General features: G+C 43.6%; 1 protein-coding gene across 1 annotated transcript; it reads left to right on the top strand.

Moving 5' to 3' along the window:
- The first annotated feature begins 274 nt into the window (after positions 1-274).
- Positions 275-24,709, top strand: LOC132780210 (thymus-specific serine protease). The gene is made up of 12 exons (XM_060783791.2): positions 275-462; positions 2,279-2,463; positions 4,153-4,249; positions 4,683-4,812; positions 8,504-8,627; positions 10,211-10,288; positions 11,542-11,589; positions 14,424-14,696; positions 16,564-16,705; positions 17,890-18,069; positions 18,814-18,959; positions 24,325-24,709. Exons 1-12 carry the CDS (start codon positions 390-392, stop codon positions 24,385-24,387), a joined length of 1,539 nt encoding a protein of 512 aa, XP_060639774.2. The 5' UTR covers positions 275-389; the 3' UTR covers positions 24,388-24,709.
- Positions 24,710-25,326: the final 617 nt, after the last annotated feature.

Here is a 25,326-nt window from a genome sequence, read left to right as displayed (position 1 = left end):
GCTCCTGTGACTTTAAGAGAACCACCCAACATATAGAAATTGAATAGGATAAGAGAAGGAGATGCTTCCTGAGCAAGCTGCTATCTTGAAAAGAGAAGGGGGGAAAAAATAAAAATTCAGCATTTTGTTAGAATGGGCAACTTTGCATGACAGCATGGAAAAAATATAAGGGAACATGAGAAACTTTAGACTCTGTTGTGCAACTCCTTTGCTTATTTGGTAAAGGGAGTCATGAGATGGGTGGGCGGGAAGGATGTTGGTCATGTGAGGAAGAGAGAGAAAGGGTATTTAAAGCTGGACCTTGGGGTTGGCAGTGATTGCAGTTCCCTTTCTCCTGGAACTTCCCATCATATCATTTTGACTCTGAGGATCCTAGGAAGAGATGCAGCATGGTCTCTTCTGGCAGGCTCTTTGTGGGAGTCTTTCTTCCAGTGGCAGCAATGCTCTCTCTGGCTCAAGCAGGTAAGTCTCAGTTGGGCTTAGACACAAAGGCTTAGTTCCAGATGGCAAAAGGGGGATTGGTTTTGTCATTTGGGAGTTGTAATTTCCTGGGATTTATAGTTAACCTACAATCAAAGAGCATTCTGAACTCCACCAATGATGGAATTGAACAAATTTGGCAAACAGAACTCCCATGACCAACAAAAAATACTGGAAGGGTTTGATGGGCAATGACCTTGAGTTTGGGAGTTGTAGTTCACCTACATCCAGAAAGCACTGTGGACTCAAACAATGATGGATCAGGACCAAACTTGGCACGAACACTCAATATGCCCAAATGTGAACACTGGTGGAGTTTGGGGGGAAGTTGCCATTTGGGAGTTGTAGTTGCTAGGATTTATAGTTCCCTTACAATCAAGGAGCATTCTGAACTCCACCAACAATATACTTGAACCAAACTTGGCACACAGAACTCCCATGACCAACAGAAAATACTGGAAGGGTTTGGTGGGCATTGACCTTGAGTTTGGGAGTTGTAGTTCACCTACATCCAGAGAGCACTGTGGAGTCAAACAATGGTGGATCCTGTCCACACTTGGCACGAACATTCAATATGCCCAGATGTGAACACTGGTGGAGTTTGGGGGGAAGTAGACCTTGACATTTGGGAGTAGTCGCTTCTGGGATTTATAGTTCATCTACCATCAAAGAGTATTCTGAACTCCACCAACTATAGAATTGGGTCAAACTTCCCACACAGAACTCCCACGATGAACAGAAAATACTGTGTTTTCTGATGGACTTTGGTGACCCCTCTGACACACCCTTGCAATCTCCCCAGGGGAGATTGCAAGTTGAGAAACGCTGATCTAATCATATGTTTCCTGAATTCCTATGGGTCTCCCTCATGCCAATTCTTTCTTTCTTTCTTTCTTTCTTTCTTTCTTTCTTTTCCCCTGCTTCCCACACATTCTGCATCCTCAGATTCAACCACACTTCTTTTTGTTTATAAAAATCAAACCTTAATTTTTGTCATTTTATTACATAGATTACACTATGTAACAAAATTTGAAAAAGTTTTTGTTCCTGTATTGATAGTGTTATTCCTGTCGAATTGTACAATACTTACTTCGAAAGTAGTTGTTCTACTCCAGAAACATTGTTTTTGTGGCTGTCACAAGCTATGTTGAATTGGGTTGCTGTGAGTTTTCTGGGCTGTATGACCATGTTTCAGAAGCATTCTCTCCTGACATTTCACCCACATCTATGGCAGGCATCCTCAGAGGTTGTGAGGTCTTTTGGAAACTAGGCAAGTGGGGTTTATATATCTGTGGAATGTCCAGGGTGGGAGAAAGAACTCTTGTCTGTTTCAGGAGAGTGTGAATGTTAGGTCCTCCCAACAAAGGATTCCCCCTGGCAGGAAGCAACCAAGCTTTGAAGCTGCAAAGCCATTCAATGCTAATCAAGGTGGCCAATTGCATGATTCAGATCTGCCAGCGATTCAATCAAGGAAAGTTTGCGAATAAAGCTCTTCGGCAGGGAATGACAGCACCCCAACTCCCCCCCCCCCAATGCCTGGAACTGAGAACAGCTTCCAAGACGCCAAACAAAAGGCTATACACCTCTATCTATATACAGTTGTCTGTCTTGTTGTTGTATAAATAAATAAACTGAGAGATTTGAAAAGCAGCTGAAAAAGTGGAATGACATAGGACTAAGTCGGACTGTATTTGCCAAATAGTTGGGGGCTAGGAAATGAATATATGTGGTTGTGTGTAGTTTGGATAGAAATGTCCATTTTCACCCACCTTTGTTTTTCTCTTCCTCCCAACCCCAGGGCGACATTTCCACCTGCTCCGCCAGCAGATCCTAGAGCAGCGCGAGGAACGCCTGTTGAAAGAGGACAATTTTGTCCGCTTGGACCAGGGAGTGAGTCTTACCAAATGGGACCACTTCATGGAGAACTTCATTCGTCAACCTCTGGACCACTTCAACAAGAAAAACCGGGCCACGTTCAACCAGGTAAGAAAATACAACAGCGATAGGAATGAGAAGAGGAAGCCAGAGAAATGCCCATGTGTACTTTGGGACTACAACAGGTATGGGCAAACACAGGCCTGGGGCCGGATGCAGACCCTTGGGCTCTTTTCTCAGGCCCTCTCTCACCATCCTATCCTTCCTTCCTTTATTCATTCCATCCTTCCTTCTCTTCCTTCCTTCTATTTCTTATCTCCCTCTTTCTCCTTCCTTCCCTTTCACCCTTTCATCCTTCCTTTCTTCTTTCCTCCCTCCTTCCCTCTTTTTTCTTCCTTCCTTCCCTTTGTCTTTCCTTCCTTCTCTCTTTCCTCCCTCCCTCCATTCTCCTCCACCCGCCCTTTCTTCCAGCCATCCTTCTCTTCCTTCCTTCCCTCTCTTTCTCCTTCCTTCCCTTTTGTCATTCCTTCCTCTCTCTTTCCTCCCTCCATTCTCTTCCTTCCTTCCCTCTCTCCTTCCTTCCTTCCCTCGTTCCTTCCTCTTTCCCTTTCTCCCTCTTTTTTCTTCCTTCCTTCCCTTTTGTCTTTCTTTCCTTCTCTCTTTCCTCCTTTCCCCTCTCACTCCATTCTCTTCCTTCCATCCTTCTCTTCCTTCCTTCCTTCCATCTTTCCTCCTTCCCCCTCTCCCTTTCTCCTTCCTTCCCTTTTGTCATTCCTTCCTCTCTCTTTCCTCCCTCCCTCCATTCTCTTCCACCCTTCTTCCTTTCCTTCCTTCCTTCCTTCCTTCCTTCCTTCCTTCCTTCTTTCTATCCTTCTCTTCCTTCCTTCCCTCTTTCCTTCCTCTTTCCCTTTCTCCCTATTTTTCTTACTTCCTTCCCTTTTGTCTTTCCTTCTCTCTTTCCTCCCTCCCCCTCTCACTCCATTCTCTTACTTCCATCCTTTTCTTCCATCTTTCCTCCCTCACTCCTTCTCTCTCCTTCCTTCCTTCCTTCCCTTTTGTCTTTCCTTCCTTCTCTCTTTCCTCCCTCCCCCTCTCACTCCATTCTCTTACTTCCATCCTTTTCTTCCATCTTTCCTCCCTCACTCCTTCTCTCTCTCTCCTTCCATCCATCCTTCCTTCCCTCTTTCCTCCCTCCTTCCCTCTCTTTCTCCTCCTTTCCCTTTTGTATTTCCCTACATCCCTCTTTCCTCCCTCCCCCATTCCCTTCCACCCTTCCTTTCTTCTATCCATCCTTCTCTTCATTCCTTCCTTTCTTCCCTTTTCCTCCCTTCATCCTTTCTCTTTCTCCTTCCTTCCTTCCTTCCGTTTTCCTCCCTCCATCCTCTCTTTCTCCTTCCTTCCTTCCCTTTTGTCTTTTCTTCTTTCTTCTTTCCTCCCTCCCTCCATTCCACCCTTCCTTCCTTCTCTTCCTTCCTTCTCTCTTTCCTCCCACCGTCCCTCTCTCTCTTCCTCCTTCTTTCCCTTTTGTCTTTCCTTCCTTCTCTCTTTCCTTTCCAGCGCTTTAACCCACTGACATACCAAATATGAAATTCCAGGAGCGGGAATACAAAACTACTACATTTGTTTTGATACCTAATGGAAGGGAATGTAAAAAGGTGAAAAGCACCAAATGTGACCAAGACTGAAGTCTAATTCTTCCCCAAACGATCAATCTACAATCATCACCCAAATTCTCCCTGCCCCAATATGCAGCAAGGGCTTGGCTTTAGCCTCATTTGTTCTCCTTGCAATCCACAGCAATACTGGGTTAATACTGGATTCTGGAGACCCGATGGCCCTGTCTTCCTCTTCATCGGAGGCGAGGGCCGCTTGTCCGAATATGTGTTGCTAAGGGGTAAGTAAGTACCACCACTGGAAAAAGAAAAGCGTATATACTTGAGCATAAGCCCTTTTATTAGGCTAAAATGCCTCCCTCAGCTTATACTCGAGTCAAAGTTATCTATTATTTTCCTCTGTTACTATTATTATTTTTTATTACATTTATTACTTTACTCTATTATTATTATTATTATTATTATTATTACATTTACATTATTTTGCTCTATTATTTTTATTACATTTATTATTTTACTCTATTATTATTACATTATTTTACTCTATTACTTTATTCCTAACAGCCTCAGGACATTTTAAAAGGCAGATTAAATAGTGGGACAGCAGAGTTTTAATGGAGACCGTACCCACCAAATAAAGTTGGAGAATATGACTCCTTTTCCCAGAAAGTCCATAGGTAATTCTCATTAAATAGTTTTTCTTTCTGATTTCAGGGCATCATGTGAACCTGGCAGAGAAATACGGTGCTCTTCTATTGGCTTTAGAGCATCGTTTCTATGGTGGAAGCCTCAAACCTGAGATGCTGGAGGACCGCAACCTGCAATACCTGAGCAGCCAGCAAGCGTGAGTTGGTAGCTCCCCAAAACGTCTTGTATTGTGGGGAGAAGGGGATTATGGTCATGGGGTTCTCTTTGTTTGATGCACAAGGAGGCCCTTTGCCAGAATCTCCGGGGTTGCTACTACTATACATCTCCCTGAATGATTCCAAAGCACCTTGCAATTATTTAAGGCAGTGTTTTTCAACCTTCCTAATGCCATGACCCCTTAATACAGTTCCTCATCTTGTGGTGACCCCCAACCATTACATTATTTTTGTTGCTACTTCATAACTGTCATTTCGCTCCTAGAATCATAGAATCAAAGAGTTGGAAGAGACCTCATGGGCCATCCAGTCCAACCCCCCTGCCAAGAAGCAGGAATATTGCATTCAAAGCACCCCTGACAGATGGCCATCCAGCCTCTGCTTAAAAGCTTCCAAAGAAGGAGCCTCCACCACATTACATGATGATGTTATGAATCATCATGTAAATATCTGACATGCAGGATGTATTTTCATTCAGTGGATGAAATTTGGTACAAATACCCGATACACCCAAATTTGAATACTGGTTGGGTTGGGGAAGATTGATTTTGTCATTTGGGAGTTGTAGTTGCTGGGATTTATAGTTCACCTACAATTAAAGAGCATTCTGCACTCCACCAGCGATGGAATTGAACCAAACTTGGAACACAAAACTCCCACAACCAACAGGCTTTGGTGGGCACTGACCTTGAGTTTGGGAGTTGTAGTTCGCTTACATCCAGAGAGCAGTGTGGACTCAAACAATGATGGATCTAGACCCAACTTGGCACGAATATTCCATATGTCTAAATATGAACACAGATGGAGTTTGGGGGGAACAGACCTTAAAAATTGGGAGTTGTAGTTTACCTATAATCAAAGAGCTTTCTGAACCCCACCAACAACAGAATCAAAGAGCATTCTGAACCCTTCCATGGTGCCTTAAAACATACCACATCACTTAAAACATGTTAAGCATTAAAACATAATGAGCATAATAAAAAATACATTTCAATGAATCACGTCATCCAGAATCATAGTCTAAAGGCCAATCCATAGTCAAATTGCACACATTCCTGCACTTCTCTGAACTCAATATGCCCAAATGTGAACACTGGTGGAGTTTGGGGTAAATAAACCTCATCATTTGGAAGTTGTAGTTGCTGGGATTTATAGTTCACTACAATCAAAGAGCATTCTGAACCCTACCAATGATAAAATTGGGGCAAACTTTCCCCACAGAACCCCCATGACCAACAGAATTTTTAAATATATTTTTATTTCGAACCCTTGTATCCCGCCCTTATCAGCAATTTGATGCCATAATAAATACACTATAAAATGCATAATAAAACAAGCAATCAATTATAAATAGTTAAAATATAAACAATACAATGTATAAACTACTAAGAATAACCACTTTAGTGGTCATTATTAGTCGAAAACTAGTTGAATGCTCCATCAAACTTATCCATAATCCATTTCCAAGCCATTGTCAATATTGTTATTGTCATTGTCCGCTTAATTACCTGAAGGCCTGGTCCCACATCCAGGTTTTTAACTTTTCCTAAAAGTGAGGAGGGATGTAGATGACCTAATTTCCCTGGGGAGTGAGTTCCATGGGGGGGACACCACCAAGAGGGCCCTGTCCCTCGTCCCCGCCAAGTGTGTTTGAGACAGAGGCAGGGCCGAAAGCAGGGACGCCGCAGACGATCTTAAATTCCAAGGTGGGACGTAGAAGGAGATATGTTCGGACAGGTACACTGGAAAATACTATGTTTTCTGATAGTCTTTGGTGACTCTTCACCGCCCCCATGGGTCCCGACCCCCAGGTTGAGAAACGCTGATTTAAGGGGAAAAAATTAGTTAAGATATTGGGTTTTGTTGTTGTTGTTGTTGTTGTTGTTCATTCGTTCAGTCGTTTCCTACTCTTCATGACTTCATGGACCAGTCCATGCCAGAGCTCCCTGTCAGCCATCACCACCCCCAGCTCCTTCAAGGTCAAGCCAGTCACTTCAAGGATCTCATTCATCCATCTGGCCCTTGTTCAGCCCCTCTTCCTTTTTCCTTCCATTTCCCCCAGCATAATTGTCTTCTCTAAGCTTTCTTTTCTTCTCATGATGTTGCCAAAGGACTTCATCTTGGCCTCTACTATCCTTCCCTCCAATGAGGAGTCGGGGTTTATTTCCTGAAGTATGGACTGGTTGGATCTTCTCACTGTCCAAGGCACTCTCAGGGTTTTCCTCCAGCACCACAGTTCAAAAACATCTATCTTCCTTCGCTCAGCCTTCCCTAAGGTCCAGCTCTCACATCCGTAGGTGACTATGGGGAATACCATTGCTTTAACTATGCGGATCTTGGTTGCCAGTGTGATGTCTCTACTCTTCACTATTTTATCAAGATTGGACATTGCTCTCCTCCCAAGAAGTGAGCGTCTCCTGATTTCCTGGCTGCAGTCTGCATCTGCAGTCATATTTGCACCTAGAAATACAAAGTCTGTCACGGCCTCCATGTTTTCTCCCTCTATTTCCCAGTTGTCAATCATTCTTGGTTTTTTTTTATGTTTAACTGCAACCCAGCTTTTGCGCTTTCTTCTTTCACCTTGATTAGAAGGCTCCTCAGCTCCTCCTCACTTTCGGCCATCAAAGTGGTGTCATCTGCATATCTAAGGTTGTTAATGTTTCTTCCAGCAATTTTCACCCCAGCCTTGCTTTCATCAAGCCATGCACATCGCATGATGTGTTCTGCATACAAGTTGAATAGGTTGGGGGAGAGTATACAACCCTACTGTACGCCTTTCCCAATCTTGAACCAGTCTGCTGTTCCGTGGTCAGTTCTGACTGTTGCGACTTGGTCCTTGTACAGATTCCTCAGGAGAGAGGGAAGGGGGCTTGGGATGCCCATCCCACCAAAAACTTGCCACAGTTTATTATGATCCACACAGTCAAAGGCTTTAGAGTAGTCAATGAAGCAGAAGTAGATGTTTTTCTGAAACTCCCTGCCTTTCTCCATTATACAGCATCTGGATATTGGCAATGTGGTCTCTCATTCCTCTGCCTTTTCTAAACCCAGCTTGGACATCTGGCAACTCTCTCTCCCTGAGTCCCCATTGGGTAGATGCTGTTGGGGTATAAATAAAGATTATTATTATTATTATTATTATTATTATTATTATTATTATTATTATTATTGGAGTCTTCCCTGCAGGATCTTGAGCATTACCTTCCTGGCATGAGAAATAAGGGCCACTGTATGGAAGTTTGTGCAGTCTTTAGCATTTCCTTCTTGTTTTACAAAAGTTAAAAAAGCACATCGTGAAAAACTGTTTAAAACGTAAGTGGGAAAACCCAAGATCAGAGCACAGCACTTTCAGAAACCGACTGCGATGTGATTTAAAAATCAAAGGCCTGCCTCCATAGAAAATTATTATCCTGCTGGTTGAAATGCGTCTCTTTCTCCAACATTTCTTCTATCTCATTGTTGTTTGCAATTTTCACAATAAGCCCTGGATACTTTAAAAATCTCACCAAGGGTTCCTTTCATAGTTAGAGCTATCCAATTATGCATAAATGTATCTTAATTTCCAACTGCTCGGCCTTTTCACCGACGACATATTTTGTGGTTTGACTGCATCCTAATTTCAGAAAAATCCAAACGTGATTTGTAAACCCTTGCTTTCTTGTTCTTGTGCAGTTTGTCCGACCTTGTTTCCTTCCACTGGTTCATCACTGAAAAATACAAGCTGACACCAAACAACACCTGGATTTGTTTTGGAGGGTCCTATCCTGGCTCCTTGGCAGCTTGGTTCCGACTCAAGGTAAGGACTGAGGGGCTTAATGACTCACCTTTCTTTTGGACCATGGTCTTATGTTATCTTGTATTATGTTTATGATACACTACGTTTTCTTGTACAGTATATCTCTACCTGCAACTAGCTCCAGACTTAATGTTGCAAAGCTTGAAAGTGTGACACATAGCTGTATGTTAGATGTAGCTGGTCTGTAGTGTAACTGTTTAATTGCCAACGGCAAAAGATCACTGCTGACCGGAAGGTCGCAAGTTCGAAGCCCGAGTCAGATTGAGCACCCAACTGTTGAGCGTAGCTTACTGTCCACCTAAACCAGCATTTCTTAACCTGGCTTGGGGGGGAGGGGCGGGGAAGGTCATGACAGGGATGTCTGTTGGTCATAGGGGTTCTCTGTGGGAAGTTTGGCCCAATTCTATCGTCGGTGGGGTTTACAATCCTCTTTGATTGTAGGTGAACTATAAATCCCAGCAACTACAACTCCTAAATCTCAAGGTCTACTTTCCCCAAACTCCCCCAGTGTTCACATTTGGGCATATTGAGTTTTCATTTCAAGTTTGGTCCAGATCCATCATTGTTTGAGTCCACAGTTCTCTCTGGACATAGGTGAACTATAACTCCAAAACTCAAGGTCAATGCCCACCAAATACTTCCAGTATTTTCTGTTGGTCATGGGAGTTCTTTGTGCCAAGATTGGTTCAATTCCATCGTTGGTGGAGTTCAGAATGCTCTTTGATTGTGGGTGAACTATAAATCCCAGCAACTACAACTCCCAAATGACAAAATCAATCCTCCCCAACCCCACCAGGATTCAAATTTGGGTGTATCGGGTATTTGTGCCAAATTTGGTCCAGTGAATGAAAATACATCCTGCAGATCAGATATTTACATTATGATTCATAACAGTAGCAAAATTACAGTAAAGAAGTAGCAACGAAAATAATCTTATGGTTGTGGGTCACCACAACATGAGGAACTGTATTAAGGGGTTGTGGCATTGTGTAGGTTGAGATACACTGACCTAAGATACTCAAAAGCAACTGAGCTGTGATTAGAGAAATTAAAGTGGGGAGGTATTTCATGACACCATATAAATGCCGTAGATCAAAGAACAAGGAGGAAATACTATAATCCAAAGGGCTTGGCGTCATAGTGGAGGAAGCAATAGCATTTCCCTGTAACTGGAATCGAGCATAACCATAAAGCATAATAATAAATAATAAAATATTATTAAAATATTATTTTAATAATTATTAAATTAATTATTTATTAATTTAATAATTATTAAAATTTATTAAATTATAAAAATAAAAAAAAATAAAAAATAAAAAATTATAAACCAGACGCAGAAGTTGGAAAATGTGAAATAATACCTCTGTCTATCTGTCTGTCTTGTATGTCTAAAAATGACTATTTGCAGTGTATGTGTGCATTGTGGTCTGCCCTGAGCCCCCTTCGGGGTGAGATGGAAAGAATATAAATACAATAAAGAAATAAATAAAAGATGTGTCAAAAGAGCAAGTTGTTGGAAAGTGAAGTATCAGAAGGCAAGGGAAGTTAGCCGGCTTATTTTTTCCCCGTTCTATCTCTTTCAGTTTCCGCATTTAGTCTTTGGCGCTGTCGCATCTTCAGCTCCCGTCCGGGCCCAGCTGGATTTCACAGGTTACCACAAGGTAAAAACATATTCGGGGATCAATTGATTGGGTCTTCAAGGATGGTCCATATGATAGACTAAAACCAATCCCCAAAGGTGTTGTCGAAGGTTTTCATGGCAGAATCACTGGGTTGCTGTGAGTTTTTTGGGCTGCATGACCATGTTACAGCACCATTTTCTCCTGACATTTTGCCTGTATCTGTGGACAGCATCTTCAGAAGTTCTGTTGGCCGTGAAGCTTCTGGTGTGAGAGAATTGGCCCTCTGCAAGGACGTTGCCCACGGGACGCCTGGATGTGTTACCATCTTGTGGGAGGCTTCTCTCATGTCCCTACATAAAAAGCTGGAGCTGACAGACGGGAGCTCACCCCACTCCCCAGATTCAAACCACCGGATGTGTTACCATCTTGTGGGAGCCTTCTCTCATGTCCCTACATAAGAAGCTGGAGCTGACAGATGGGAGCTCACCCCACTCCCCAGATTCAAACCACTGGATGTGTTACCATCTTGCGGGAGCCTTCTCTCATGTCCCTACATAAGAAACTGGAGCTGACAGACGGGAGCTCACCCCACTCCCCAGATTCAAACCACCGGATGTGTTACCATCTTGCGGGAGGCTTCTCTCATGTCCCTATATAAGAAGCTGGAGCTGACAGACAGGAGCTCACCCCACTCCCCAGATTCAAACCACCGGATGTGTTACCATCTTGCGGGAGGCTTCTCTCATGTCCCTACATAAAAAGCTGGAGCTGACAGATGGGAGCTCACCCCACTCCCCAGATTCAAACTACCGGATGTGTTACCATCTTGCGGGAGGCTTCTATGTCCCTACATAAGAAGCTGGAGCTGACAGACGGGAGCTCACCCTGCTCCCCAGATTCAAACCACCGACTTTTAAGTCAGCAGTCCTGCCGGCACAAGCGTTTAACCCATTGTGCCACTGCGAGTTCCTAAGGTTGGATAGCATTGAGTAGCCATGAGGCTACAAAGTCAATCAGTGAGGTATCTGTATAGAGGTGGCCTGGCCTATGTTGCCTGGAGGCATCCTTTGTTTGGGAGGTGTCAACTGGCAGTAGGTTTCCCTTTCCATCTCCAGTGTCTGGAGGCGATGCTCAACTCTGGCCAAGGGGAGATGCTCTCATTCCGCCGAGACAGTACCTATTGATATACTCACATTACATGTTTTCGAATTGCTAGGTTGGCAGAAGCTAGGGGTAACAGAAGGAGCTGATAGTTTCATCACTGTTTCCCTAACCATCTCCCATTTTTCCAGGTGGTTGCAGCAAGTCTTTCAAACCCAGTGATCAATGGCTCCAAAGAGGTTAGTTGTTCACTTTTTAAAAAATGAACATCAGTTTGGGTACCGATTGAGTTTTATTGAAGGTTTAGCGTGGCAACTTATGCATACCTAATCTTTGCTGTTGGAATAAGAGCAGCGTTTCTCAACCTGGGGGTCATGAGTGGGTGTCACCAAAGACCATCAAAAAACACCATATTCTCTGTTGGTCATGGTGGTTCTATGTGGGAAGTTTGGCCCAATTCTATTGTTGATAGAGTTTAGAATGATCTTTGATTGTAGGTGAACTATAAATCTCAGCAGCTACAACTTCCAAATGTCAAGGTCTATTTTCCCCAAACTCCACCAGTGTTCACATTTGGGCATACTGAGTATTCGTGCCAAGTTTGGTCCAGATCCATCATTGCTTGAGTCCACAGTGCTCTCTGGATGTAGATGAACTACAACTCCAAAACTCAAGGTCAATGCCCACCAAACCCTTCCAGTATTAATGTATTGTCGAAGGTTTTAATGGCTGGAATCACTGGGTTGTTATAGGTTTTTCAGGCTATATGTCCATGTTCTAGAAGTATTCTCTCCTGACATCATGCCTGTATTTATGGCAAGCATCCTCAGAGGATCTCACAACCTCTGAGGATGCTTGCCAGAGATGCAGGCGAAATGTCAGGAGAGAACACTTCTAGAACATGGCCAAATAGCCCAAAAAACCTACAACAACCCAACCTTCCAGTATTTTTTGTTGGTCATGGGAGTTCTGTGTGCCAGGTTCGGTTCAGTTCCATCATTGGTGGAGTTCAGAATGCTCTTTGATTGTAGTATAACTATAAATCCCAGCAACTACAATTCCCAAAAATCAATCCCCTCCAACTGCACCAGCATTCAAATTTGGGTGTATCGGGTATTTGTGCCAAATTTTGTCCAATGAATGAAAATACATCCTGCATATCAGATATTTACATTACGATTCATAACAGTAGCACAATTACAGTTATGAAATAGCAATGAAAATAATGTTAGAATCATAGAATCATAGAATCAAAGAGTTGGAAGAGACCTCATGGGCCATCCAGTCCAACCCCCTGCCAAGAAGCAGGAATATTGCATTCAAATCACCCCTGACAGATGGCCATCCAGCCTCTGCTTAAAAGCTTCCAAAGAAGGAGCCTCCACCACACTCCGGGGCAGAGAGTTCCACTGCTGAACGGCTCTCACAGTCAGGAAGTTCTTCCTAATGTTCAGATGGAATCTCCTCTCTTGTAGTTTGAAGCCATTGTTCCGCGTCCTAGTCTCCAAGGAAGCAGAAAACAAGCTTGCTCCCTCTTCCCTGTGGCTTCCTCTCACATATTTATACATGGCTATCATATCTCCTCTCAGCCTTCTCTTCTTCAGGCTAAACATGCCCAGTTCCCTAAGCCGCTCCTCATAGGGCTTGTTCTCCAGACCCTTGATCATTTTAGTCGCCCTCCTCTGGACACATTCCAGCTTGTCAATATCTCTCTTGAATTGTGGTGCCCAGAATTGGACACAATATTCCAGATGTGGTCTAACCAAAGCAGAATAGAGGGGTAGCATTACTTCCTTAGATCTAGACACTATGCTCCTATTGATGCAGGCCAAAATCCCATTGGCTTTTTTTGCCGCCACATCACATTGTTGGCTCATGTTTAACTTGTTGTCCACGAGGACTCCAAGATCTTTTTCACACGTACTGCTCTCGAGCCAGGCGTCCCCCATTCTGTATCTTTGCATTTCATTTTTTCTGCCAAAGTGGAGTATCTTGCATTTGTCACTGTTGAACTTCATTTTGTTAGTTTTGGCCCATCTCTCTAATCTGTCAAGATCGTTTTGAATTCTGCTCCTGTCCTCTGGACTATTGGCTATCCCTCCCCATTTGGTGTCGTCTGCAAACTTGATGATCATGCCTTCTAGCCCTTCATCTAAGTCATTAATAAAGATGTTGAACAGGACCGGGCCCAGGACGGAACCCTGCGGCACTCCACTCGTCACTTCTTTCCAAGATGAAGAGGAAGCATTAGTGAGCACTCTCTGTGTTCGTCCACTTAACCAATTACAGATCCACCTCACCGTAGTTTTGCCTAGCCCACATTGGACTAGTTTCCTTGCCAGAAGGTCATGGGGGACCTTGTCGAAGGCCTTACTGAAATCCAGGTACGCTACATCCACGGCGTTCCCCGCATCTACCCAGCTTGTAACTCTATCGAAGAAAGAGATCAGATTAGTCTGGCATGACTTGTTTTTGATAAATCCATGTTGACTATTAGCGATGATTCTATGATTCTATACCAGAAACACTGGTATAAGAGTATGCATTATGGGTTGTTGTAGGTTTTTCCAGGCTATATGGCCATGTTCTGGAGGCAATTTTTCTCCTGACGTTTCGCCTGCATCTATGGCAAGCACCTTAGAGGTAGTGAGTATGCATTATGGTTTGCAGGGATAGTCCCAGTCAATCATCTGGTTTCTTCCTTTTTCAGCTGTTTTTAAAATGCCCATTTTGCTCTATTCGCTGAACATTCCTCTTTGAACTCAGCTAAAGAGGACCGAGTTTCAAGTGCAAATGTAGTTTGCACTCCATTAAAAGAGTACAAAATTTTATCTTTCCCAGTAGGTTCAGGCAAAAGCAAACTGCTGGATGTTCTTCCACATCAGTCACTTCTGCTGTCCTAACTTCACTCTGATATTGCTGGTGCACACTTGTTCCAATAGTAATCTATGAGATGTTGCAATGGTGTTGTGGATTTGGGAAGGGTAATGGTTTTGGGTATCCTCCCAGGCCCAGCACAAAAAAATGGAAGGAAAATCCATCTTTCCAAGTGTTTGTCTTGCTCTCCTTTTAGTGCCTTGATGCAGTAACCGAGGCCTTCTCTGCAGTGGAGGAGTTGGTGCGTTCTGGGCAGCTGGACAAGCTGGACAAAGACTTCCACTCCTGTTTGCCTCTGGGAGGACTCAAGGACAGCCTCATGCTAATCAACAACCTGGCCTCCATGTTCATGGCCATTGTCCAGTACAACGGCGAAGGTGTGGAGTGGGCCAATGTGGGCAGCATTTGCAAGACCATGACCAACCACAACACCGGATCTGCCTACCAGAGACTCGTGGAAACCAATAATGTGAGTCTGAGCTATTCTGGTCAGTGTTGGTGATTTGAAATTCCATATAGGTAATAGAGTGACTGTCACAAGGTGAAAAACTCTGCTATGGTATACTGTTGCATATGCCATAGAAAGCAAGCAGGTGGTCCAAGCAAAATCCATCCAGCCCTTGTATTGTCGAAGGCTTTCATGGCCGGAATCACTGGGTTGTTGTAGGTTTTTACGGGCTATATGGCCATGTTCTAGAGGCATTTTCTCCTGACGTTTCGCCTGCATCTATGGCAAGCATCCTCAGAGGTAGTGAGGTCTGTTGGAACTAGGAAAAAGGGTTTATATATCTGTGGAATGACCAGGGTGGGACAAAGGACTCTTGTCTGTTGGAGCTAGGTGTGAATGTTTCAACTGATCACCTCGATTGATTGATGCTAACGTCAGGAAACGTCAGGAGAAAATGCCTCTAGAACATGGCCATATAGCCCGAAAAAACCTACAACAACCCATCCAGCCCTTCTTTGCCATACTATATTATATGTAAGATTACTAATAATATTACAGTATAGTGGTATAGTACAATATAGTAATATATAATACTAATATTTTGCTATGCTGATAATATAAGATATTGTATGTACATACGAGGGTTGAATGAAAAGTAATGCCTCCACCTTCATAACTCCTCAACAGATGGCAGTACTGGTTTGCGGCAGGTTCTGGCTTGTTCAGTAGACTCTCCTCTACAGTTCCATTTTTTGGGGAAGCCTTAGCATTGAACGGTTGTATTGTTACCTCTAAGGAACTAGTGTCCACAAGAGATTTACGTCCAAGTTCCTAATCTGTAGTCTCTCAGATGTAGATTTCTATTTTCCTGCCTGCGGTGTATGACTCAGGAGTGCCGTAGGTAATGGATTAAGTTGCTCTAATTAGTTGGTCCAGGTAAAAAAGGTGGAACCTAAAAATGTATAGTTTGTGACACTTGCAGAAAGGCTTCAACTTATGGTGGCCCCATGGATGTGAAGCCTCCAAGATATCAACAAAGGCAGGACTCTTTAGTTGGCAAGTTGCAATAAATACCTGTGCATAGATGTGGTCCCCCAAGTAATGTATGAGAGCTGAATGAAAAGTAATGCCTCCACCTATGTAACTTCTCCACGGATCGCAGTACTGGTGTGCAGCAGGTACTGGCTTGTTCAGTAGACTCTCCTCTACAGTTCCATTTTGGGGAGAAGCCTTAGCATTGAACAGTTGTCTTGTTAAAGTGCAAAGTATGGAACCCTGCGCAGACAGTCGATCAATGCAACTTAAGCAACGTGCAGTCATTGAATTCTTAACAGCAGAAGGTGTCACCCCAAAGGAGATTAATCAGAAAACGCAAGCTGTTTATGGTGATTGCGTTAATTTGAGTACTGTGCATCGTTGGGAGAGTAAGTTTAAGGATGATGAGAAGGGAATACTTGACTTGCGTGACAAAGAAAGAGTTGGACGCCCTGTGACAGCAACCACTCAGTTTCACAAGCAAAAGGTTGACAGATTGATTCAGGATGATCGTCATATCACTCAAAGAGAAATTTCAAGCAAGTTAAAGAGCACATTGTAAGGGTTATTTCTGTGTTTGATTTATTAAAATATTCCCATCCAAACCCAAGTAACAAAGGTGGAGGCATTACTTTTCATTCAACCCTAGTATAACTTGTAAGCCGCTTTGAGTCCCCTTCAGGGTGAGAAGGGTGGGATATAAGTGCCATTAAATAAATAAATAAATTGCCTTCACCAAAATGAGACAGGGTATGGAAATGCTAAATCTCACAAAGTCTCTGCAAGAAGCCACATGCACTAATCATACGGCAGCAAAGGTGAGTTGATTTTTGCTTCTTTTTGCATCCTACAGATGGTTGTGAGCGGCATTAAAATTGCATGCTTGGACAACTCATATGCAGCATTCATAGAGGAAATGAGCAACCCCAAGTTCTTTTCGATGGACATGATGGAGCGGCAGTGGATCTACCAGACATGCACAGAGTTTGGATATTGTGAGCGAGAACAGAATTCAGCCTTATCTTCCTCCCCCCCCCCCCCATGGCATTCATGCACATTAATATTACGTGTTTTTATATTGGGAAAATGTAGTTTCTAATAGTGGTTCTCTAAGAGTTGGTTTACTTCTCAGGGGTCTTGTTAAATGTAGACTTGATAGAATGGAACAATTAGCGATTGCAAGTCCTAAAAGTCAGACTTTGATGATGATGATGATGATGATGATGATGATGATGATGATGATGATATTGATGATATTCCAAACTAGATCCTTTTAAACCAAGATAGAATCATAGAGTTGGAAGAAACCTCATGGGCCATCCAGTCCAACTCCCTGCCAGGAAGCAGGAAAATTGCATTCAAAGCATCCTGACAGATGGCCATCCAGCTTCTGTTTAAAAGCTTCCAAAGAAGGACCCTCCACCACACTCTCACAGTCAAGAAGTTCTTCCTAATGTTCAGATGGAATCTCCTTTCTTGTAGTTTGAAGCCATTGTTCCACGTCCTAGTCTCCAGGGCAACAGAAAACAAGTTTACTTCAAACTACAAGAAAGGGGATTCCACCTGAACATGAGGAAAAACTTATTGACTGTGAGAGCCATTCAGCAGTGGAACTCTCTGCCCTGGAGTGTGGTGGAAGCTCCTTCTTTGGAAGCTTGTTCTCTGCTTCCCTGGAGACTAAGACACCGAACAATGGCTTCAAACGACAAGAAAGGAGATTCCATCAGACCATGAGGAAGAACTTCCTGACTGTGAGAGCCATTCAGCAGTGGAACTCTCTGCCCCGGAGTGTGGTGGACGCTCCTCCTTTGGAAGCTTTTAAACAGAGGCTGGATGGCCATCCGTCAGGGGTGCTTTGAATGCAATATTCCTGCTTCTTGGCAGGGGGTTGGACTGGATGGCCCATGAGGTCTCTTCCAATTCTATGATTCTAAGTGGCCAACCTGATGTCCTTAGGGAGGGAGTTCCACAGATGGGGGACCCCCGCCGAGAAGGCCCTATCTCTCTTCCCCACCAACCGCATTTGCGAGAGTGGTGGGATTGAGAGCAGGGCCCCCTCTGACGATCTTAAGCTTCGTGATGGTTCGTAACAGGAGATATGTTCAGACACTTAATCTGGGCCAGAATGACTTGTTTAGGATCCTAAATTATTCCAATCCCATTCTTCTCGTCATTCCAGTCCAGACCTGTGAGGACCCTGCCTGCCCCTTTTCCCGCCTGGTGAACTTGAGGTTTCAGATGGACGTCTGCAAGCAGGTCTTCAACATCTCCGACCGCAATGCCCAGGAAGCTGTGTCTTTCACCAACGAATACTATGGGGCTGACCATCCCAAAGCCAGCCATGTCCTTTTTGTGAATGGTATGGCCAATTGTGAAGTTGGGGTGAATTTGGGATTCAGAGCGAAAGACAATGGTGTTTTGTGTGTATGTGTCAAGAGCAACTTGAGAAACTGCAAGTTGTTTCTGGTGTGAGAGAATTGGCCATCTGCAAGGTCGTGGCCCAGGGGACACCCGGATGTTTGATGTTTTACCATCCTTGTGGGAGGCTTCTCCCATGTCCCCGTATGTGGAGCTGGAGCTGACAGAGGGAGCTCATCCATGTTCTCCCTGGATTTGGACCTACTACCTGTCAGTCTTCAGTTCTGCCAGCACAATAGTTTAACCCATTGAGCCACTGGGGTCTCCAAAGACAATGATGACACTAGGACACAGCCAGATTAATAACTGGGGCGACTTACAGGAAGCGGTCAACCCCACTGTTAAAGGAGCTTCATTGGCTGCCGTTCATCTTCTGGTTCCAATTCAAGGTACAGGTTCTTACTTATAAAGCCCTAAACGGTTTGGGACCTGCCTACCTTCATGATCTTATCTCTCTCCATGAACCAGCCTGATTTCTTCGTTACTATAGAAACTATCCCAGCTAGCAATTGCCAGTACTTGGAATACTTGTATTCCAAAAAGGCAATCTTCTTCACCTGTGGGAGAGCTTTATGTTACACTTCCCTGCAATAGATCTTCAGGGACTGACCTTTTCTGTTGGATCAGGCTTGTTGATTGTTTGACCTTTTCTCTGTTTAAGACTTTTTCTGACCTCATTTCTTAGGTGACGTCGATCCTTGGCATGTGTTGAGTGTCCTCAAGGACCAGTCCCTCTCCGAGTTGGCCATTGTCATCAATGGCACTGCCCACTGTGCCAATATGGATTCACCTTTGCCCACAGACCCATTGCCTCTGGTTGAAGCCAGAAAGGTAATAAGGAGCCAATGATTATATTTTCTATATATAGCATGGTATTATTAATATATTACGGTAATAAAAACAGTTGTTGGAAGACATGACGAGAAATTCCTCAGGAATCCTACTCTCTCTAGCCCTAAATTGGCAACGGACAGGTTCTCAGAGGTCCAGGTTTTCTGCTCCAAAAGTGCATTTCTGTTATACGTTCTGTCATGCTAGGTTACAATTATAAATGTTTTGTTCTTTGTATACCGATCTCTTAGCAACTATCAGAGCTGTCTCCTCGTGTTGTGTTTGGTCAGTTGTCCCTATAGCAAATCTTTCTTCTCTGATTTGATTTCCTTTCTGTTGACCCATTCATATGACAGAATTACAGCCTGCCTCCACATTTTCATGCTTAATTTTTACCAACTTGATTTGTTTGTAGGTTTGATTCATATGTTCTCTAGGAATCTCTAAGTTCTATAGGCAATTTCTGTTGGAGGTTGACTACAGAGTCATGCTAGAGGATTTACAGATTCCTAAAATGGGTTTTCTTTCTTTCATGCAGTCATGCTGGCCACATGACCTTAGAGGTGTTTACGGACAATGCCGGCTCTTTGGCTTAGAAATGGAGAGGAGTACCCCCCCCCCCAAGAATCCGACACAACTCAACTAAATGACAAAGAAGTCTTTACCTTTACCTTTTATACATTACTAGCTGTACTCGTCACGCATTGCTGTGGCCAACCTTCCCTCTTTCCTTCTTTCCCTCCTACCTTCACTCCCTCTTTTTCTCCTTCTTTCCCTCCTTCCTTCACTCCCTCTTTCACTCCCTCTTTCCTCCCTTCCTTCCCATCTTTCCTTCTCTTTCTCTTTCCTTCCTTCCTCCTTTTTCTTTCTCTTCTGCTGTCTCCCTTTTCTTCCTTCTCTTTCCTTCCTTTCTCTACATCTTCCCCCCTTCCTTCGCTCCCTCTTTCCTTCCTTCTTTCCCTTTTTTCTTTCCTTCTCTCCTTCCTTCTCTAACTTTCCTTCCTTCCCTTTTTCTTCCCCCCTTTCTCTCCTTTCTTCCTTCTCTGCCTCTATCCTTCCTTCTCCCTTTTCTTCTTTCTTTCCCTCCCTCTTTCTTTTCTTTCTTTCTTTTTCTTTTTTCTCTCCCCTTCCCTCCCTCTTTCTTTCTTTTTCTGTATTGTCATTTAGCTTTTCGTCATTTAGCTTTTGGGGGCTTTTTAGTCCCTTCTGCTGTGTTTTTCAGTGTTTTTATGAGTGAAGGACATACATTGGGTTGTTAGGTGACTTGTGTCCAAATTTGGTGTCAATCCCCCAGTGGTTTTTGAGTTCTGTTAATCCCACAAACGAACATTACATTTTTATTTACATAGACTAGCTGTACCTGCCACGCATTGCTGAGGCTAACCTTCCCTCCCTCTTTTTTATTTATGTAGATAATAGGGCTGGGCAATTCGTTTCGTTAATTCGTAATTCGTTAAAAAATTCGTTAATTTTTGAATTACAAAACGATAACGAATCAGTCTGGAGCAATTTTTTTTAAAAAAACGAATTTTTAAAGCTATTTTGTAATTGTTTTGTAATTGTTTCGTTATTATTTCAGCTCCTGGCTGCAAAGGGGCCCGAGCAGGGGCAAGGAGAAGGGAAGGCAGGCGAGAGACTGAGCGAGCAAGCTCCCTTCCCGGCCTGGCTTCCTCCCCTCGCTCCCCTGGCTCCCCCCGCCCCCTTCTTCCCCCTTTTCCCGGCTCACCTGGGCATGCGCACACCCCACACATGCCCGGCCCGGCGCAGGGGTGGTCTGGCGTGCCCGCTCGGCGGGGCCCTGGCATCCGCCGCCCTGGGAAAGAGAAAGACCCCCGCCCAGCAGCAGCGGCAAGGCCGCTGACTCCCCCGATCCTCTCCCCCGCCGGGAAAAGGAAACGCAGGAGGAGGCGCAGCAACAGCAGCGGAGCAACCACCCGATTCTTCTCTCTCCCTCTCTCTAAGTGTGTATGTGTGCCGCCTCTATCTCTGGCTGTGCGCGCGCTGCGTGCGCGAGACGGAGGCGACCGCGCGGGTGGGAGGGAGGGAGAGGGAGGGAGGGCTAGAGAGGGAGGGCTAGAGAGGGGGCAGACTAAAACTATTATTAAACACTATTATTATTAAAACTATTATTTAAAACTAATATTTTCATGTTGCACAACCGCGTCCGCCATTTTAACAAATTGATTCGTTAATAATAACGAAATTTCGTAAATACCGAACTTTTAAAAAGGAAAATTTTGTAATTATTTTAAATATCGAAACGCAAAAAACCCCAAAAAACGAATCGATTTTAGAAACAAATTTTTGCGTTGTTACCCAGGCCTAGTAGATAACTCTATCCTCAATTCATTCCTGATACAATAAATAAATACATAAAAACACGGGGAAAGATTATTAAAGGACAAAAACTTTGTTTTTGTGGGACATCCTGCAGCACATTTTGCTACAGTATTTCAATGAATATTCCATTGAGTCTCAAGCAATTCAACATAGCTTGTGACAGTCACAAAAACAAAGTTTCTGGAATAGAACAACTACTTTCAAAGTAAGTAAGTACCACATAATTAAACAGGAATTAGGCTGAGTTTAGTACAGCAGGTTAAACCGCTGTGCTCCAGAAAGTCACGCCAATTGGAAAGTCAGCAATTTGAGCCCAGACGAACTGAGCACCTGCCATTAGCCCCAGCTCACTTGTCCAACTAGCAGGTTGAAAGCAGAAATGTGAGTAGATATAACAGGCATTGCTGTTTAACGAGGAGGTAATAAAATCACCTTTAAAAGGACATCAACCAGAGGAAAGCTCATTGGCATGGAAGTTGGCGTGACATCACCCCACCGTGGCCTGAGTTGAGCACAGTCTCCAAGATGTCAGAAATAATATGGGAAAAATTGCCTATATCTCTGTTTGTGTTTGTCTGTCCTTGTTAATTGCATAATCGGCATTGAATGTTTGCCGTATGTGTGTTCTGTAAGCCACTCTGAGTCCCCTTCGGGGTGAGAAGGGCGAGGTATAAAGACTGTAAATAATAACACTTTCAAACCAGGAACAGAAAATGTTTCAAATATTGTTACATAGTATTATTAGAATTTAACTGCAAAACAATGCATTTCACATATGTATTCCTTTTTTTAACTAACGAAAAATGCACTTTTGGGGGAGCGGGTATTGTGCCGTAATGTAAAATCAAGCGTCGTTCATGTATGATCAGTCCATACACTGTCTTCCCAGAGAAAGAAAATATGCCACACAGATTATCAGTAAAGAACAAGTAGTTTACTCTTCATCATGTAGAACAACATATGTGCAATCATGTCAACAGTTATTGCCCCAACTTTATTCTCCATCTTCATCGCTATGATACTTCACCTTGTTGACGGGAAGCTTCCCACTGGAGTGGAAATCATCTATTGGACAGATGGCAAGCTGTTTACCCCCAGCAGACTGAAAGCCAAAACCAAGGTTACAACAACATCTGTTATAGAACTCCAGTATGCTGATGACAATGTCGTTTGTGCACATTCAGAAGAAGATCTACAAGCCACACTAAACACCTTCGCAGAAGCATACGAGAAGCTCGGCCTGTCATTAAACATTGAGAAAAACAAAGTGCTGTTCCAGCAGTCACCAGCCATCCCCTCTCCAATGCCAGAGATACAGCTTAATGGTTTAACATTAGAAAACGTTGATCATTTCCACTACCTTGGCAGCCACCTCTACCTATACAAAAGTGCTTGTTTATAAAGCTATTGTCCTCCCAACCCTGCTATATGCCTGCAAAACGTGGACCTATCTACAGATGTCACATGCAACTCCTGGAACGATTCCATCAGCGCTGCCTCTGGAAAATCCTGCAAATCTCTTGGGAAGACAAGCGGACAAACATCAGCATGCTGGAAGAAGCAAAGACCACCAGCATTAAAGCGATGGTCCTCCGCCATCAACTTCACTGGACCGGCCACGTTGTCTGGATGCCTGACCACCGTCTCCCAAAGCAGTTGCTCTATTCCAAACTCAAGAATGGAAAACGGAATGTTGGTGGACAGAAAAAAAGATTTAAAGATAAGTTTAAAGTCAACCTTAAAAACTCTGGCATAGACACTGAGAACTGGGAAGCCCTGGCCCTTGAGCGCTCCAGCTGGAGGTCAGCTGTGACCAGCAGTGCTGCAGAATTTGAAGAGGCACGAATGGAGGGTGAAAGAGAGAAAGGTACCAAGAGGAAAGCGCATCAAGCCAACCCCGACCGAGACCACCTTCCACCTGGAAACCAATGTCCTCACTGCAGAAGAAGATGCAGATAAAGAATAGGGCTCCACAGCCACCTACAGACTCACAAGAATTCTGATCCTGGAAGACTATCCTACTCAGCCAACGAGGGATCACCTAAGTAATTGTGGCATAATGTAAAATCACGGCATGGAAAATGGCGTGACATCACCCCACCGTAGTTCATGTATGATCAATCCATACACTGTCTTGCCTGAGAAAGAAAATATGCCACACAGATTATCAGTAAATAACAAGTAGTTTATTCTTCATAATGTAGAACAACATATGTACAATCATGTCAACAGTTGCATTAACTCACATAATGTCCTTTTAGGGAAATTTAAAATGGTGTTTCCGTGTCCATGTGGAGAAACTCCTTCCAGCAGCTCATGAAGCAAGAGTACACTACAAACTACACAGTTCAAGGCTGAATATATAACAGTAACCAAAACTCCCAGGCTCAGCTAGCTCCCAGGGCGTCTCCCAACCAATTAGCTTCGTGTTTATTTATTTTATTTATTTATTTATTTGATACACTTGTATACCGCTAATATCTCAGCCTGTGCGGCGACTCATTGCGGTTTACAACTTGTTAAAATACAATAGTCACTTAAAAATATAAAATAAGATATCAAAATACAAGACATAAAACATACATAGTATGAACATACTTAGTATCGGGCCACCAATACAAGTCGAAAACATCTCATAGTTAAAATCGTAATTCAGTTCGTTATCCTTGGTTGCAAGTCCATGGTCAAAATAACCTTACATCAGAAATTAGTTAAAAACTTGCTCGAACATCCAAGTTTTTAGATTTTTCCGAAATGCCATTAGCGAGGTGGCTGATCTTAGTTCAATAGGGAGGGCATTCCAAAGCCGGGGGGCCACCACAGAAAAGGCCCTATCTCTCGTTCCCGCGAGCCGCACCTGTGAAGCAGGCGGGATGGAGAGAAGGGCTCCTCCTGAAGATCTTAGGGTCCTGGTGTTTCTTATTTTACATTGGACACAGACACACTAACTGATTTCCTGCTTGCTCCAAAAGGTATAACCACATCATAAAATGTGTGACCAACCCTCTCTTCTTTCCCTTTGCAGAAAATCACCTCTCAGGTCGGTGAATGGCTGGAATTGGCAAGAAAGACACAACAAAACAGCTAAGCAACCAAATGGAGGGACAAAAGCTATTTGCAGGAACTGATCATTGGAGAAAACCTGCCCAGACTCAACCTCAATTAGAGGCTTGTCAGGAAAACCTCTTTGATGACAGCAATTCTACTTTTTTTACACTTCAGAACTCATTTGCATCATATTGGAACTGACTCTTTTATTACTGTGAAACGTACTTTTACTTTTCTTTACACTTGGAAATGCATTCGTGTGACCTTGAAACTGACTTTTTTTACTCTTGCTGACTGTGTTTTTGTTTTAAAAACTTTTTAAAAAAAAACATTTGCAAATAAAATGATTTTTATATAATGGATTCAGCAGGATGAGCTCCCATCTGTTAGCTCCAGCTTCTCATGCAGGGACATGAGAGAAATCTCCCACAGGACGGTAAAACATCTGGGCGTCCCCTGGGCAATGTCTTTGCAGACTGCTGACAGAAAGGTCAGTGGTTTGAATCCAAGGAGCAGGGTGAGCTCCCATCTGTCAGCTCCACCTGCTCATGCAGGGACACCAGAGAAGTCTCCCACAGGATGGTAAAACATCCGGGTGTCTCCTGGGCAATGTCTTTGCAGACTGCTGACAGAAAGGTTAGCGGTTTGAATCCAAGGAGCGGGGCGAGCTCCCATCTGTCAGCTCCAGCTTCTCATGCGGGGACATGAGAGAAGCCTTCCACAGGATGGTAAAACATCCAGGCATCCCCTGGGCAACATTCTTGCAGACAGCCAGAAGCGACTTGTAGTTTCTCAAGTCGCATCTGAAATTGAAAAAGAGAATGAGAGAGGATGATGCCATTTTCTTCTTCTTCATCATCTCGTTTAAAGTGCACTGCTCTTCTGTTCTGTTCCCATCAAACCACATGGTTGTAGTACAGGCATGGACAATCTTTGGCTCAATTGCAGTAAAAACCATATTCAATAAGCTTCAGCACTA

This window comes from Anolis sagrei, chromosome Y (genome assembly GCF_037176765.1).
Source record: "Anolis sagrei isolate rAnoSag1 chromosome Y, rAnoSag1.mat, whole genome shotgun sequence".
Taxonomy (NCBI): Eukaryota; Metazoa; Chordata; class Lepidosauria; order Squamata; family Dactyloidae; genus Anolis; species Anolis sagrei.
The sequence above is the reverse complement of the archived record's forward strand: the minus strand, read 5'-3'. Positions and strand labels throughout refer to the sequence as shown.